The sequence below is a fragment of the Pholcus phalangioides genome, unplaced genomic scaffold, assembly GCF_987345545.1.
Source record: "Pholcus phalangioides strain wild (caught in Gottingen) unplaced genomic scaffold, Ppha-v1.0 ptg000010l_1, whole genome shotgun sequence".
In the NCBI taxonomy this organism is placed as follows: Eukaryota; Metazoa; Arthropoda; class Arachnida; order Araneae; family Pholcidae; genus Pholcus; species Pholcus phalangioides.
In genome coordinates, this window is record NW_028301603.1 from 33,634,762 (window position 1) to 33,653,247 (window position 18,486).

The 18,486-nt window shown below is 38.2% G+C and overlaps 1 protein-coding gene across 1 annotated transcript in view; it reads right to left on the reverse strand.

The window, feature by feature from the left end:
• Positions 1-1,533: 1,533 nt before the first annotated feature.
• The window catches only part of LOC149081324 (neuroendocrine convertase 2-like), a 127,428-nt gene continuing 110,475 nt past the window's right edge, over positions 1,534-18,486 (reverse strand). Inside the window, exons 7-13 of the mRNA XM_089238154.1 lie at positions 17,653-17,741; positions 17,362-17,537; positions 16,059-16,271; positions 15,847-15,947; positions 13,459-13,692; positions 10,055-10,219; positions 1,534-2,156 (exon numbers count right to left, since the gene is read on the reverse strand). Of these exons, the coding sequence (XP_089094280.1) occupies positions 1,871-2,156; positions 10,055-10,219; positions 13,459-13,692; positions 15,847-15,947; positions 16,059-16,271; positions 17,362-17,537; positions 17,653-17,741 (1,264 nt within the window). The 3' untranslated portion in view covers positions 1,534-1,870. The remainder of the gene's footprint in view (positions 2,157-10,054; positions 10,220-13,458; positions 13,693-15,846; positions 15,948-16,058; positions 16,272-17,361; positions 17,538-17,652; positions 17,742-18,486) is intronic.

Genomic DNA, 18,486 nt, shown 5'->3' on the forward strand with positions numbered 1-18,486 from the left:
TGTTATGCGTACGGGAATTTGTTTCAAATTCCAAATAAAATGTAAAAATTGGAAAAAAAAAATGCATATAGTTGATAAAAAATTGAGATGAAATTACCTTTTGTGTAACCATTAGAACTTGAATTTAGTGAGTTAAATTACAAGAAAAAATTATCATATTACAAGTTTGCAATGCGAATATCGAGCATTTTAATTCCATCTCAATTTCTCCAATTTACTTTAAGGTAAAATCATCGGGAATTATTGTTTTCTGGAAGACAGATGTGACAGAGAAAATTTCTCAAAATTTTATCGTTATTTTTAATCGAGTGATTTTTATTGCCATCTATTGGTGAATATTGCACATATCGTTTGCGTCTACGCTACTCTGTCGATAGATAGCGATAATAATCACCATTAATTTCTATATAATTGAACTTTTTTTTTTTATCTTAGACATATGTTACAGCTTTCAATATGAACAAATTCAAATTTGACAAATCCTCTAAATTTTCTTATAGATTATTATTCTTAACATACTGACTGACATCTTGTCTTCCAAATATAATTTTATAAAATAAAGAGGAAACCGATTTACATATTTCAAAATTTTTTAACAATTTCGAACAGCTCCTAATATTCCTAATATTTCATTTAAAGAAAGAAATGCAGTTTTTTCCATCGGATTATCATTATTAGTATTTAAATTTGACGAATGATTTCGGCGTTGAAATCAATATTAATGACTAAAATAATTTACGTCTTGAATTATTTAAATGATTTAATATTATATATAACTCTTGTATATTTAAAATTTGTCTTTTTATAAAAAATTAATCAATTTTCTCCACTAATAAAAAATTATTCAATGCAAATTCTCGAATAATGAGAGATTAATTATATTGTTGATAATTAATTACTTTGGTTAATATATTTAAAGCATTTTACACGAATTAATGAAAGAATCTTGCGTAATGATGAATATTTAATTGTATTATTATTTTTTATTATTAATAATATACATACATAGCATCTCATATTTCTTATTTTTAAGAAATTGCTAAATATTTTATTTTTCTACATTTTCATTTTAAATCTTAAATTTTTTTTTTAATTATTTGAAAATATTTTTTTAATAATTACTATTTTTTCTTAATCTAAATAAATTTTACCAGATTTTGTTGTATTTTCAAATATTTTAATAAGAACTTATTTTATTCTTATAATGTTCTTGATTAATAATTACTATTAAATTTTCTGAACTGATTTTAATTAATAGTTAATATATTCTTTTCAATAAACATTGAAAATATTCAGAATAAAATAAGTAAAATATTTTGTAATAAAAAATATTCAATTTTTGAAATTCAGCTAATTATAACAAATTATAATTCAAAATTGCATCCAAAAAATAGAAAAATATCCTTTAATAATTAATTTTCTTCAGCTATAAAGTAAGTTAGTGTTTAATATTTGTAATAATATTAATTTGTTAATATTAATAATAATTTAGTTAATTTATATAGAGTAAATAGTGTTTAATATTTGAAAGCTATGATTTTTACATAAAATGCGAGAATCTAATTCATTAATTAATTACCGGATAAATTTCTTTCAAATATATTTTCAAAAACAATTATAAATTAGATATTAAATAATTGATTGAATTTAATTTTTTTTCAAAAATTTCATTAATGGAAACACGAGGAACTGTTCGAAGAAAATTGACTTTTAAACATTCTATTACTGAAGTGTTAATATTACGTATACGAATAAAATTATTGTCCATTAATTGAAGGATTTTTTAAAACTAAATTTTTGTTGCATTGATGGTGGTTGGGGAGGAATCAAAAGAAAAGTTTTCCCTTCTTCTCGGTAATAATTTTCATTTCTAGCGTTTAATTTTGTATCCGACTTCGTGCGCTTTCTTTACGATGGCCAGTTTGGAGTTGTCGTCTTCGACCGGTAGGTCCCTGTAAGGTGGTTCCTTGGTTCCGTGGATGACCAGGGTCCATTCCTTGACGTGCCCGGCCTGAGGGACTTGACCCACGAAGCGCGCTTCTAGAATCCACCGGCCTCTGGGATTCTCGCCCCAAGTGTGGGTCGTCATGAACGGCCATTTCGTGAAGCCGTCGTATTGGTCGTCGTCGTTGGGTCGTCGGCTGAGGATCATCGATCTGAAAACGTGAAAGAGAAGTGAGTACAATGAGGTGAATGATGATGAACATTATTCATAATGAATTTTTGGCATCGAGAAAAATACGGGAAAATTCAATTTTTTATTACGAGACATAGCCAATTATCACCAAAAAATGTTGCCCAACACTGGGCAAAGTTGATAGTTCACGTTGGGAATTCTATTCTTATAAACGGCTTATTCTCTCTTATATGCGGATTTTCTTTTTTTTTGCTATTGCTCTTCCGTAAGAATACTTCATATAAGTCGTCCGGACCGCAGGCGAACAATGTATTATAATTATTATGATATTTTGTCAAAAGATAGCGCTCTCAAAATTATTTTTGATGGTTGTATGGCATCTGCACATACACTCAATATAGCAATCACTTCACTATAACAAATAAAAAAATAGTTCTATATCAAGGGCTAGTAATTTTTTAGAAAACATAATGTGCCATTGAAAATTGTGTTATTACTAAGGCTTTCCTATTAATCGGTCCAGTAAATCGATCAATTGCTAATCTCAGTTAAAAATTTTAGACTCTATCTATCCGATCAAAATTCGATTAAAATTTTTATCAAAATTAGATTAAACCGATTAAATGTCTTCAATTAGGTTCCTACACATTACATTCCAGATAAGTGACCGTATTTAAAAATATTTGAATCAATATTTTGATCAAATTTTTCGACATGAGGAAGCAAGTCGAAAACTAGTGATGATTTCTAAAATTACTCATTAAGAAAAACGACAAGATCCAAGTTAAGAAACTCCAGGCTATGGCAAGCATGTTCAGCATATCGTCCCCTTATGCCAGAGACACGAATGTGCAAATTTTCCCTTTTGGGTTTATCAGCTGGTCGGATCGCTTATTTTGCCAAGTTTTTCCAGAAATGCAAATGCGTATTCCCTACTGAAACATATTTTACTAAGCATTTTAGGAGAACAACTTGCATAAAGTAACATTCAAAAGTTGTTTTCAAAGTTCTAGAGAAATTTGCATATTCATGTTTCTGGTAAAGACGGGACGATATTAGAATAGTTTCAAGGGGGCGGTCTACATTTCTTAATCTATTTCTATATTTATTTATATCCATTAATTGGATAGATGCATTAAAAGACCCTATTTTAAAGTAGCCTACAGGCGAAACCAGTCATCAGAAAATTTGTGAAATTTTATGGAGGACTTCATTAAGTGATAAGAATTTGTTTCAGGGGGAAAAAGAATTAGTTGCACATGTCGCCACTCCCATTTAGGCAAACGTTTACCATTTTAACAATTGTTAAGCACTTTTACAATTGTTACTGCAACAAAACATGTTCCACACGATGGCCGTCATTTTCAGATACCGCGTGAAATCACTGACCATTCCACAACTGACTGAAGTGTGTGCGGGGAAATGCTGCCATTAAGATCAGGTAAAGTTCTTGGATTGTCACGACTTACCAGACGTTTCAAATGCCCTCAAAGCCAACAATCGCATGGATTAAGGTCCGGGGATCGGGGTGGCCATAGATTAGGGAAGTGCCGGCGTTTTTAAAACATTCTTAACACACACTGCAATGTTTGGAGGAGCTCCGTCTTGCAGAAAGATTGTGTCTGCTAGGCAGTAAAGTGGTTGCAGAGAAACGGGGTTACTTCCTCTTCCAGGACGAACAGCCAACGATCCTGTGGTTTCAAATTTCATTATCGTACTCCGCAGGTTTTTAACATTCATTAGACCTTTTCGAATCCTCCTCCAAGTCCGATATTTCCGTAGAGCAGTTACTGCGGAATTGCTGTTTTGGTAAAACAATCTAACCAAGAAAACACGATCTCGTAAACTATCGTCATTGTGAGCAGCAAACACATTGAGAAACAAGATCTCAGCGAATGGTTCTAGGTTTCATAACAGCTGCTGCTACCATCACATAAATTTACATGTCTACTACAGGTATTCAAAGTGAAACGCCCTCTGGTGGCAACACGTGAAACTAATCCCCCCCCCCTGAAACAAATTCCCATCACTTGATCAAGTCCTCCACAAAATTTCACACTTTTCTGATGACTGGTATCGCCTGTAAGCTACTTTAAAATCATACTTTTAATCATGTGGACGCCCTGTAGTTACCAACACACTACTTTTGCTGTGAATGAATAGAATTTGAAAACATTCGATTAAAATTCGAGAGTTCGGTCGATTAATCGATTACAATTTTTTGATTAACCAGTTAAAATTTCAATCTATTCCCAACCCTAATTATTACAAATGTGTTCGCATTGAGAAATATAACGATTAACGGTTTCTGAACTCACATGATTATGAACACAATCTTTTTTCCCAGGGTTGACTAGCATCGTCATCAATTCATATATTCCAGGGGAATAAAATGTTATATACAGTCAAACCTCGTTAATAAGTCACTCTCTTGGGAGACTAAGTTAAGCCAATGGCCGCTGATTCCTGTCTCTCTATTAATGCGTTCATGCTGATAAAAACAAACTCTAGTTATTTGAACGAGTTCAGGGTCAATGATAAACGAGTTCAGTCTGCTGCAAAATACAGAAGAAAATCATGTAAAAATACCTTTTGAACTGCCATTAATATTAGAATTTAAGCTATTTTTAAGTTATAAGCAAATGCGAAAAATATACGTCTTTTTAAAATTTTAAACGCGTGTTACTCAAAAACTATGCCTGACACACAAGTTCTGAAAGCAGATTCGGAATCAGTGGGGAAAATACTATAAGAATGACCCTATTCGATCAAAGAAACACGAAAAAAGTGAAATTCTATAGAAGAGTTGATCAACTTTGCCCAAGAATATTAAGAAGACACCAACGAATCAGGCAAATACACGAAAATAAAAAGTCCTAATGCATTTCAACACCAATGGGTGCCGTCTTCAGAGGAAAATATAACCACTAGATCGGATAGCACTATTCCGCAAGAGTCCAATCAGGACGCTGCATTAGTATCTCACGCAGGCTCACAGCTTCATTCTGACCACGACGTTTGAAGTGAAGAGACGTACTTCTTCCGCTGAGCAACCGAGCGTTAAGATTTGGTATTCAACCCAAGTGGGAAACTCCCCGGTCAGCGTGACTAGTGGTTAAATTTTCCTCTGAAGACGGCACCCATTGGTGTTGAAATGCATTAGGACTTTTTGTATTTTCGTGTATTTGCCTTATTCGTTGGTGTCTTCTTAATAAGTGAAATTCTGTTTACCAGTGTAACCAGCGCTTACGAATATGCAGCAAAATTCGATTTAAAGAAGGTTTTTTTTTTCCTGCGCTGTGTGATCCGAATAGGACTATTTTGCGTCGGCAGAGATGTGTCACGCTACGCGTTTGTGTTTTCCTAGCGTGGCGCATCATTTGTTCTGTCGTCTGCATATTCACGTATTTTTCCTTATTTCGCGCATTAAAATAGGAGACAGAAAGAAAACACAATAAAAGTGAAGAGGAGATGGTCGCGAAACGCGCGCTGTGTGCACGGCGCATTAGTCTCCGTCCGAAGTATAGCGCTGGCTTGAGGTGTACCGTTTTTCCTATTGGTGATTGGACTCTGCACGCGGCACAGAAAAACCCGGCTTTACACCTCCAAATTTCGTTGAGGAGTTAATATACTCCTTCAAAATGTAGGTAATTTTTCTTAAAATTTTGGATAGGAGTGAAATTAGTCTTCAAAATTATATTTTCGGATTACACTGACTCCACTCCGATTATATAATGAAATCTCACTTAAAAAGCTTAACTATAATTTTACAATTGCCAACGCTGCTTGGTTGTTTATGCATAATTGTCAGTGAAAAAGTGATGATTTTTTTAATATTTATAAAATTTACATAAACGACACTTGGGTATTGTGAATAATCACCGGTAAAAAAAAAAGCTAGATTTTTCTGAGATACGATTGGCACCTATACATAATAACCGATTTATCACATCTACCTGTATATGATGATATGATGCACTAATTAATTTAAAAACAATATATTTTTGATTTTATGGGGGAGTGCTCGAAATTGATATTCGCTATGGGGGGGGGGTCCACTATAAACATCGCCTGCCTCATAGCGCCCTCTATTATGTATCCACAAACAAGTCAACATAATCAGTATCATGTTTTCTAAACTGATGACGCTTAAAAAATTGTTGATGTCGGCTGCCATCTGTTTAACATCAGCGGATATATACTCGATACAAAAAAATCAGTCTACTATAACATATAAAAGTAGAACCCCATTGAAAATTAGTAACTTTTTTGCAAAACAAATATATACTTAAAGATAATTCTATAACTATTAACGTATTTTCGATGAGAAATATAACAAACAACTGACTTTTAAAGTACAGTTTTTTGAGAAAATTTTTAATTTTTCTGTATTATGACTGGTAGCTAGCTGACCTTGAAAAATTACCGCTTATTATGGAGGTAGCCTCAGATTATTGAAAAAAGATCGGAGGGTGAATTAAACAATTTAGTTCATTAATAATAGAGGCTGACAGGGGCTTCCATATCCCCTGGGCCCCGATATGAATTATATATATTTATAAAATTATTGTTCAGGGACTTGATACAAAATTCTGGGGAGGGGGAGGGGAGAAATCTATCAAAGGCACCAGCGTAAGGATCAGGACTCCTTAAAGCTAAAATCATTCGCAAGCGATGGAAGAAACAAACAAAATGAAATAACGTTCAGCCATGGCCAGAAAGGGGAAGGTTGGAAAGGAATTTTGAAAAGTTCCACACAGCATACCTCGGATTATCTGGAACCTAGACCATTCGAGACTATATTTTAAATTGGAAAAGCGGGTATTTCCTGTAGTCAGTTCGTGGTAAAGTTTGCAGCGAAGGGAAAGCTTCGAGGGAACCGCGTCACTCGTTCCTATTGCAATGAAAGCCTCTCAACTAATGTATCGATGCGCAGCTTCAGTGACGTACGGCCATCGAACTTACATTACTACGATATATTATTACGAGTAATATAAGCTCAATGGGTGCGGCAGATTCTCGCTGAGAAAAATTATTCTTTGTGAGTAATTATATGCCATGTGTAAAAAAATGCAAAGTAATTAAGAACCGGATGATGAAAAAAAGGAGGGTCTAGGTTAGAGAGCAATGTAGGCATGTGTAGTGCTTTCAATGACTTGTTCGCGTCGGTTTCTAATAGAGATAATGATATTCAATGTACGGGCGTTGCATGGGGTGATAATGAAAATCCTCAACGGTATTCAAGTGGAAGACGTGGAGGTCCTAAATCTTCTAAGAAATGTATGTGCAAGCAAAGCACCAGGACCAGATGATATCTATCCCAGGGTCCTCAGGGAATGTGCTAATGAATTGTTGGGGTCAGTCGCACAGATATACAGGAGTAGTGTTGCTGAGGGTATCGTACCAAGGGGTTGGGAACTAGCTAATGTTGTTCCGATATTTAAGAAGGGTAGTAGAGAAGCTGTGTCCAGTTATCGTCCAGTAAGTCTGACGAGCTTTCTCTCGAAAATTTGGGAAATTATCATCAAAAGGCAGTTTGTGAAGTGGATAGACGAGAATAATGTATTGTCGGATAATCAGCATGGATTTAGGGAGGGGAAGTCATGTGTAACTAACCTCCTTTGCTTCTATGATCACGTCACTCAGGCTTTGGGTGAAGGCAAAATTGTAGATGTTGTTTACCTTGATTTCCAGATGGCATTCGATCGGGTCCAACATGGTCAACTCTTGCAGCGTTTACACGAGATTGGAATTGGGGGCAACACTTGCTGGATTGGATAGAATCGTGGTTAAGAGATAGGTCGCAATGAGTTATGGTAAACGGGGAATTCTCTGGTTGGACAGACGTCACAAGTGGTGTTGTTCAAGGAAGTGTCCTTGGCCCCATACTTTTTTCACTTTTTGTCGATAAACTCGATCAGGGTATCGATGGGATTGTTAGCAAATTCGCAGATGACGTGAAGCTGATGGGCGTAATCGGGAATCAAAACGATAGAGAGTTGCTCCAGACCAACTTAAACAGGATTGCAGCATGGGCAAATGAATGAATGGAGCATGACGTTTAGCGTTGATGAGTGCATGTTTGCTCATTTTGGTTCGAACAATCCACGGTTCTCTTACGAGTTGAATGATGTCGCTATCCCGGATGCAACTAGGATCACCGATTTGAGAATTCTCATTGACAAGCGGCTTAGGTTTTCTGAACATTATTCAGCGGTGGTCAAAAAAGCGAATAGAATGCTTGGTCCCATTTTCAAAAAGGTCTCTTCGCGTTTTCCTAAAGTCCTTCTCCCGCTTTTTCGAGGCTTAGTTTGTCCGGGACTGGAGTATGCAGTAAGGTTTTGGAGAGAGACTTAATTTTTTGAATATGTTTACATTGGATGAACGCAGGTGTCGAGAAGATATGATCGAAGTGTTTAAAATTTTCAATGGGATGGATAGGATGGACCATAGGGGACACCAGTATCGATTGGTAAGGGACAATGCGAGGTTATGGTGTCGCAGGGAATTTTTCTCTAATAGGGTTGCTAATAAATGGAATAGCTTACCTGTGTTTCAATTAACTAACTAGTTAATTGAAACACAGTTGACACGTTTAAAAAGAAATACGATAAACATGTTGGGGTAAATCGAGAAGCTCCATCCATTCTTAGAATAAGACAACCATAAGTATTCTTTATGGGTGTTGTGTAATATTTTATCATGTGTATATATTGTTTATAATTTTTGTAATTTCATTTTTAATTGGGTTGCTGTATTTTTGAAATATATGACATCCATATTTGTTATGGGCATCTTTTTCTCAGCCACCTCGTTGGGCATTTTGCCTGTTGTGGCGTGTGTTTGTATATTTGTATGTAAAAAAATTAGACAATTATCGATAATTTCAGAAATTAAAGTGAGGATTTTAAATGGAAAAGCGTTTCACAAAATTTGAAAAAAATTATCTTATGTATACAATTAAATTATATTAAAAATTATCTAAGATGATCGGAGTAGTACTTACTCTTCTTTGATAAGCCGTAAGTAACACAGAAAATTTCGGAAAAGCATAGTAATATTTTCATGCAATGTTTTCCTTCGTTGCGCTGAAACTTATTTAGCCGTCCCGCAGGGTAGGGGGGGGGGTGATATCCATATCTGCTCTCTGTCCGTTTTGGCATGATTCGGCCAAAGCAACACCTCCTAGAGATAGAAGGCCTCTGCACTGTTTGCCATAAACATCATTCAGACTATCTAGCAAGTTTGCTACATTTTGAAACACAGCATCTTATTTCGTTTCTTCTTATTTTGGCGTAGAATCTTCCTGATTGGCTCACAAATACCGCATAGTGATTGGATGTGGGGCATAGAAATCGCCAATTCTAAGCCCGATCATTACTTTTCCGCACAATGATGATACTGCGGGCAAATGTAATTTGCCATACAAGTCTCCAGAGTGAGCATTACAAAGAACAACAAATCAACTTTACATTCTAGGGAGCACCATTAACATCTAGTGAGCAGCAATTTAGTGCCCTTGGCAGGCCGGAACTAAGGGGGTGGGGCAACCGCCCCCGGTAGCAAAATTTAAGGGGTGGCAGTTTTAGAAGGAAACAAAGAACATTCTTATAAAATTACCGAATTTTAAAATTGTGTGGGAGCGGCAAAAATTCTAGATACGGTCCTGAGTGCACTGCGTTCTGCAGTAGTATGTACTTTACTTCAAGTTACTGACGATTTTTTTCAGCAATAACCGGCAAGTTTGCTCAAGTTTGGTAACTTCTTTGGCGGCAACTGGTGGTGTACGTACTTGTATTTATGATCCCAAATTCTCGTATTTTTCACGAGAAAATATGGTCAGTCGACTCCTACAGAATCTCTTGAAATTTTATCAACTATAAGGAAGTTGTGTGAATATTCAATTATATCACAAACCTGGTTCCCATTGGCGATATGAGGAAAAGAGTGACGTCACCTCTCCTGGTGGCATTCAAGGTGATGACAGCCTGAACATGCTCCAGATAATTTATCTCCGTTTCTGAACCTGCGCATCCTTCCGTATCTATGTATATCTGTACGCTTTGGTTATTTGGAATCAGGCTTTGCAAGAGAAAAAAAAAACCATACATGTAACAGAAATTGCATTCTTTGCAATAATGCTCAAATTTATCAATGTTCTTCACTATCATGATTGTAATCAATAGAGCAAGGATTATATGCAAATGCATAAGTGCATATGCGATTGCATATTTTACCACTTTTTATAGTTAACGCGTACATAGGCGTATGCAGAATTTTCTCGAGGGGGGCAGTTTCAGATTTTTTTTTCCCTTCTGAGAGGCAGGGCCGTCTTAAGAGCATCATGGGGTCCCCGGGCCAAATGATTTTTCTGGGGCCCTACCTTAAAAATTCTTGAAAAATTCAACTACTTCTGGTTTTTTTGAGGCTCCTCTTCTCTTGAGGTGCCCGGGTTGCCCCTGCGCTAAGACGCCACTGCTGGGGGGGGGTTACGTTTTTTCCTGTAAAATAACACTATAATCTCGGTCAAGGTGTGCGCACGCCAATAAATGCGTATAAATGCATAAAATCACCAAAATTTCAGAATAAGTGCATATTTTTGTCTATTCATTTACTTCGCACAAAGGTTTGCAAGATTTTATTTTTAATTTTTTACTTAATTTTTACAAGAAAATATTTCAGTACTGAGTGTTGTTTAGTTTGGGGCACATTCTTAGGCAATGCATATTTTCAGGCATATTTAAATGTATATATATATATGTTACGATAAATGTGATAAATGCGGTTATTATGCATCCTTACCAAGCATTTTGGTAAGTATTTTAGGTTTCTACATGTAGGGACGGCCAGGGGATTAACCTTTACACAGACAACCCGTTTCTCGGAATTGTTTATACCATCGCCTAATGCTCTGAGAGGTAGGAAGTTGAACACCAAGGTATTGTCAACGGAAAGCAGGATCAACATTTGTTACGGACTCGCACTTCGCGAAGCTTAGAACACAAAACGATTTCTGTTGTGCAGTCGCCATCCTGACAAACACTGAAGTGGCGGTTGAAGGAAAAGGGTTAGCGCTACCTGTCGGCAACTACGTGCAACTCGAGATTTCTCTTTCTCTACCTACACATTATTCCATCAAAACGGATTAAAAGCTGAATAGTTATGATTTTTTGTTTTATATCGGGTGATCCTTTTTGAAACACCCTGTATAATAAGTACTAAAAATTATCACTTTTATCGGTGATTATGCATAATACGTCGTTGGTAAACATGATAAATCGTACTATATGATATACTATACATGGTAATTCATACATGTATTGCATCATTATGTCGGGGCTTGATTGTAAAATTTGTTATAATTATATCGGGGTCCGACTGTATTCATCACACATACTCACTTGGAATTTTTTTAATCATCAAATTCACCAATTACACTAAGATATTATGCATAATCACAGACAAAGGCGACAAAAATTTTAAGTATTTATCAAATTTACCATTGACACTTAGGTATTATGCATATTCACTGGTAAAAATAATAAATTTACCAAACCTACCATTAAGTATGAATAATAACCGATTTGTCTCACATTTACCATAACATATGCTTTTAAACTTCTAAATGCACACGTTATTAATTTTTGCGCATATTTTCTAGTTTTACTTGATATTTTTCTTTTCAGTAATTTCAATATGCATATTTTTTTTCCCCCTTTTCTTTTGAGCATATTTTTCGTTTTTCATCTTTGAGAAACTTCAGTAATTTTTAAAAACGCATATTTTTTTTCACTTCACTTATATTTTTCATGCGTATAATACAACCTCTGACAATAAAGTTCGGTGAATGAAGCCAGAACGGCCGATCTGGCGACACTGGCGAAGCAAAACGCTGCACATGCGTAGCGGCAGGTGTTGACCATCTGCCGCCCGCCACCGTTGTTCAGTTGAGCGTCGTTTGTGTTCCGTGAAAGACTTGTTTTACAAAGTGCTTGTTTAGTGCGTTGGTTCTTAACTGAGAACAGGAAAATGAACGAACAAAAGATCAATTTAAAGTACCTGAGGGAACGACGATGAATGCTGCAAGGTACATTGAAATTTTGACCCGTTTCATGAAACGTCTACGCAGGGTACGACCTCAGTACGCGCAACAAGGTTCATGGTTTCTTGTTCACGACAATGCTCGCCCTCACACAGCCAATATCGTCAAACAGTTCCTGGCAGAAGAGGGGGGGGGGGGTGCAAATTGAACATCCACCATACTCGCCAGATCTCAATCCTCCGGACTTCTTCCTATTCCCACGACTCAAACTCGCTTTGAAAGGAAAGAGATTTGACGATATTCCTGACGTCCAACGAAACGTGACGAGGCTTTTGAACTCCATTCCAAAAGAAGATTTGTTTCCGGGACATGAATAGGAGATCTCAGCGGTGCATAGTAATGGGAGGTGACTATTTCGAAGGACGGTAAGGTAACTTTCGTTAACATTTCATCTACGTTAATGTTACAGGACTATTCACCGAACTTTATTGTCAGAGGTTGTATATTCTTTAGGACATATTTCGGCATTTTTAAATGCATATTTTGGTATTTTTAAATGCATATTTCGGCATTTTTAAATGCATATTTTGGTATTTTTAAATGCATATTTTGGTATTTTTAAATGCATATTTCGGCATTTTTAAATGCATATTTCGGCATTTTTAAATGCATATTTTGGTATTTTTAAATGCATATTTCGGCATTTTTAAATGCATATTTTGGTATTTTTAAATGCATATTTCGGCATTTTTAAATGCATGTTTCGGTATTTTTAAATGCATATCTCGGTATTTTTAAATGCATATTTTGGTATTTTTAAATGCATGTTTCGGTATTTTTAAATGCATATTTCGGTATTTTTAAATGCATATTTCGGTATTTTTAAATGCATATTTTCACAATTTTTATCAACTTTTTTTCCCGGCACTTTGAAATGCATTTTTTTTCCCATTTAGCGCGTATATTTTTCATTTTTTGTGCCACACTTTGCTATTATTATTAGATGGAATTGATTTCTCGCGCATATTCTTGATTTCATGGCATGTCTCGGCATTTTTAAATGCTGATTTTTAATGCCTATTTCAGCGTTTTTTAGTGTACATTTTGCCATTTTTTTTAGCGTATGCAATCCGGGCTTCAATAATCAATATTATAGTCAATCAACAATTACTGACAGTAATGCCCTCTATCGTGGATTCGGCAGATTTCAATAGCTGCCGAACTCAGAGATTTAAAGCATAAACATCCTAAACGAGGAATTACATTCGCGTGCACTTACTAAGGCGAATCCACGAAACCAGCCTCGCAGTGGTAACGGGCTGGTACGGTCTTCCATATCTTGGCAAGGGAGACCATAGCTCCGGCATCCAGAACTCCAAATCCGAAAAGGTGGTTGAATTCCAGGCCGACTCCGTTCATGTTCCAGTGGAACCTGCCCTTGCTGTCGTAAAGAGAATTTCGCTTTGATGTAAGTACCGTCAGATGTTGGACATCCCTCCACGTTAATAGCGGGCTGAAAAATATCAACACAACATTCACTTTTTTCCCCCTTCAAAATCCTTTAACAACGAGGACACGTCAAAGTTAAACATGAATGCGTGCAGCCGAATAACGGTCCATGTTACAGTTATGTGAAATAGATTTTTTTTGACTGAATAACGATCCATGTATAGCTTCCGTTACACGTTCCTGAAGTCGGTTCTTGCAGATACCAATGTACATCATTGCTATGCTATTCTAAACAGCTGAATAGTGAGTTGGAACAACGGTCTCTGTTGCAATTGCGTCTCAGTTGAGCCGTTTTCCCCAGGAGCAGGTTTTCTGCTTCACGGTGCAACGTCAGGATAGAGATTGGTTAAAGAAACCTGAATTTCAAATTTTCGACCAATCCCCATCCTCACGCTTCAACGGAGAAAGCCTGCGCCTAGGTTATGTAAACTCGGCATTACCTTCTCCCAGACGGAGTAACGGTCTATGTTACTTTGAGGTGAAAAAAAAGAATTCCCCCTTTTTTTAGAGATAACTTTTATGGCGTCTCCTCAGTTTGAAAAACGACATCAACCGTTGTTCGGCAAAACGCTACAATCAATCATTTTGCGCATGCGCGAATTGCATCTAATCAATTAGAATTGGCAACCCTGTCAGAATGCGTATATGCATTATACTTACATCAAGGGTGGTCATTCTTCAGGAGAGTGCGGGTCACTTCATTGGTTTGAAAACGTATTGCGGGCGACTTAAGTGATTTTTGTGCCGCAGATCTTTTACGCCATCTACAAATGCGCCGCGAGTGTGTAATCCATTTAAGTGATCTGTAAATGCTCCGCGAGCAACCAAATTACTCTAGAACCGTGTCGCAGTTCACTTAAGCGATCTTTTAAATGTGCCGCGGGTTGCTTGAGTGATTTGGAATTGTACTCCGGGTTACTCAAGCAATCTGTAAATGTGCTTTCGGGCTTCTCAAGAAACCTGGGTTTGTGCCGCGGGTCACTCAAGTGGTCTGTAAATATGGTACGGTGGGACCCAACTTCGAGGCACAAATGTGAGCTGATCTCTCCGTTTGAAAAGTCTCGCCGCAGAGAGCAACAGGCTTACAACGATATACTATTCAACCATTACACTTCATGCATGGTTAGAAAAATTAATGGCAGATGGAAGCACTACACATAACAAACATTACACAGAACGTTCACTACACGCACCGCACCAATTCGTTAGAAGTTCGGCAGAGCAATATGGACGAAGCACATGTCTGGTTTAGTAGTAGTAGTGGTATATACCATACATGCTCACGCGATGACCCGCGGAGTCATCCGATGTGACCCGCGACCTCAAGCCTAAATTTGTAAAAGTGCTCTAAGCGCAACGCATAAACAGATCACTTAAATGATCCACTTTGCAGTTCCACATCGTTTGAGTGAGCCCGTGGAATGTTTCTAGATATAATTTAAGTGACCCGTGGCACACTTGATATACATTTGTACATGTCACTTGAGTAACTTGCGCGCAGTTCCAGATCCCCGAGTGACAATTGCAGATCATCTAAGTGATCTGCGGTGCAGTTCCACGTCCGTCAAGTGACCCGCGACATATTCACAGATCATTTTAGTAACTCGCGGCACATTTACAGATATGGAAGAGTAGACGACTTTGCCCCTAATAATGCTCAACAAATCACCAACGAGTAAGGCAAATACCAGGAAAAACTGAAAAGTTCCTTATGCATTTCGACACGCTGTGGGTGTTGTCTTCCGATGATAAGAATCAGGGCCGCAACCGGGGGGGGGGGAAAGGAGCAGGCGGATCTCGTGCTCCGGGCGCTGGACCAGAGGAGGCGCAAATTTTATTCCCAAACCTCTCCTTCAACATTACAAGGGGGCACCAAAATGCACACTTGCCCCGGTTGACCAAGCATCTAGTTGCGGCCCTGATAAAAATATCACGCAGACCGAGTATCCCACGTGGATTGATTACCAAATCCTTAATCTCGGTTGCTCAGCGGAACGATACGTCTGTTCAAGTCAAACGTCGTGGCAAGAAACTTCACTCATTACACGCATTCTGAAAGGATTGTTGGTTCAAATGGGTGTGTGGATACATCACTCTCCACCCTATAAGACAAAGATGCTGATAATGGACGCAGAAAAAGAGTCTGTATCATAATTACTTCGCTTCCAGAGCCAAGGCGAAGACCCCGGCAGCTTCGGGAGCGGCTGCCGAAGTTCCAGAATGAGTTTTTGTGCATTTGCCGTAAAGGTCAGTCGTTGCCTAAGGAAAGAGATTTAAAAAAATAATAAATTCATTAAAACACACACGCCTCATACTGAATTGATATCAGCTACGCGCACGAAAGGTTTACGCATCTGTAATTTTACTCACGACGCCCGTGTGGGGATCTTTGGCCCCGTTGCTGAAAGTCGAGGCCAGCGTCGATGAGCACGACTCGTCATAATGCGCGTTCTCGCCGTTGTTGATGGCAGAATTGATGGAAATGGTCCACATGCTGGCAGCGTATCCATCGCAGTTGCAGTCGTCGTCTTGACCTCCGTCTCCGGATGCCCACACGTATATGTTTCCAAGCCCGTTGCGTCCCTGAGGATGATGCAAACAAGTGAGGGATATAACAACTACAGAGCTAACATCTCGATAGAAGAATGAATCCTTTCGCTAACGGTTATGATTAGAAAATTATTCTGATTTATACAACGTTTTAAACCGGATTTTTGATGATATTCTGAACTTCTATACGTTTCGGCTAGACTTATAGAAGCCATTTTCGATGTTGGCTAAGCACAATCGCTGTATCATCCTGAGCTACTACAGCTCGTCTCTAGTCAAGGAGATCACGGAAACGGTTCGTCTCTAGTCAAGGAGATTACAGGGATAGTTCGTCTCAAACCAAAGCCATAGAGACATTCTCAAGCCGAAACCATAGAGGCAGTCTCTAGTCAAAGAGGTCACAGAGACAGTTCGTTCTAAATCAAAGTCACATAAACAGTTAGTCTCAAGCTGAAACCGTAGAGGTAGGCCCTAGTCAAGGAGATCACAGTTTGTCCCAAACCAAAGTCACGGAGACAGTTCGTCTAAAGCCATAGCTAAATACAAAAGTTACAACACGCAAAATGCCCAACGAGGGGGCTGCTATAAATTATATTATGATAATCAAGACTATATCACAATTAATTAGTCATATCAATATATTCATCTCACATTTTTCACCAAAAAACACATTTTTTGGGTGAATTACTTGCCTTTGACAATTTCATTGGCTGTAAGAGACAGTTCGTTTCAAGCCAAAGCCCCGAGACAGTTAGTCTGCAATCGAGGAGATCACACTGAGACAGTTCGTCTCAAGCCAAAGCTACAGAAATGGATCATCACAAGCCAAGGCCATAGAGACGGTCCGTCGCTGTGTAGCAAACGACCGCAGAACGACTGCGCTTTCGACTACATCGAAGATGTCCAAGTAGATGTAGACTGAACGTCTGGAAGGTCTAATGGCTTCTTAGAATGTAACTATCCTCTTCATAAATCACAAATCCTTCCTTTCCGAATACAAAGTCTAACCGAAATACGCGATTGCGGAGATGTCGCCCATATTTGCCGCAACTTATTGCCTCGGATATCGAAATTTGAAAGTGAAAATTACATTAGAACGTTGTTCATCGAGATACTTCTTTACCTCATTCACACCACGAACGATGGCCCTCATGGTTGCGTTCCGCGGCCCGTCAACGGTTTTCCCGTCATCGGTAGGCCCCCAGCTGGCGCTGTAGATGTGAATAAGATTAGGTTCGTGTCCCATCGAGTTCGCTTCTATCAGGTCTGTCATGTATGGCTGGTCGAGCATCCGGATGCCTGGAAAAATGAAACAAAGGCAATTGGATCAGAAATTTTGGTTATCTCTGGTATTTAATGGTTGACGAGTCATAAACTAGACTTTTCACGAAGCATTATTAGTGCGAACACTTACCAGCGACTTTTGAGTCGTAAGCGACTCCAACTCCACAGATACCGTTGTCTCTCTTGGCAGCGACTTCTCCGGCGCATCTCGTACCGTGGCTGAAATTTCACAGGTAAAATTAGATTGTATTTGACTATCTCAAAAGGGGGAAGGGGACGAGGGTAATAATTCTTGATATGGAAGAAAAAATTCAAAAATTACACATAATTATACATTTATATATAAACTGAAGAGCCAAAAAAACTGGTGCAGGTATGCGTATGCAAATAAAGAGATATGGAACCAATCAGAGTACGGCGCTGCGGTCGGCAACGCCTATATAACACAACAAGTGTCTGGCATAGTTGTTAGATCGGTTACTGCTGCTACAACGGCAGGTTATCGAGATTTAAGTGAGTTTGAACGTGGTGTTATAGTCGGCGCACGAGAGATGGGACATAGCATCTCCGAGGTAGCGATGAAATTTGGATTTTCACGTACGACCATTTCACGAGTGTACCGTGAATATCGGGAATCCGGTAAAAAATTAAATCTACGACATCGATGCGGCCGGAAAAAGATCATGCAAGAACGGGACGACTGACGAGAATCATTAAACGTGACAGACGTGCAACCCTTCCGCAAATTGCTGCAGATTTCAATGCTGGGCCATCAACAAGTGTCAGCGTGCGAACCACTCAACGAAACATCATCGATATGGGCTTTCGGAGCCGAAGGCCCACTCGTGTACCCTTGATGACTACACGACACAAAGCTTTACGCCTCGCCTGGGCCCGACAACACCGACATTGGACTGTTGAGGACTGGAAACACGTTGCCTGGTCTGACGAGTCTCGGTTCCAA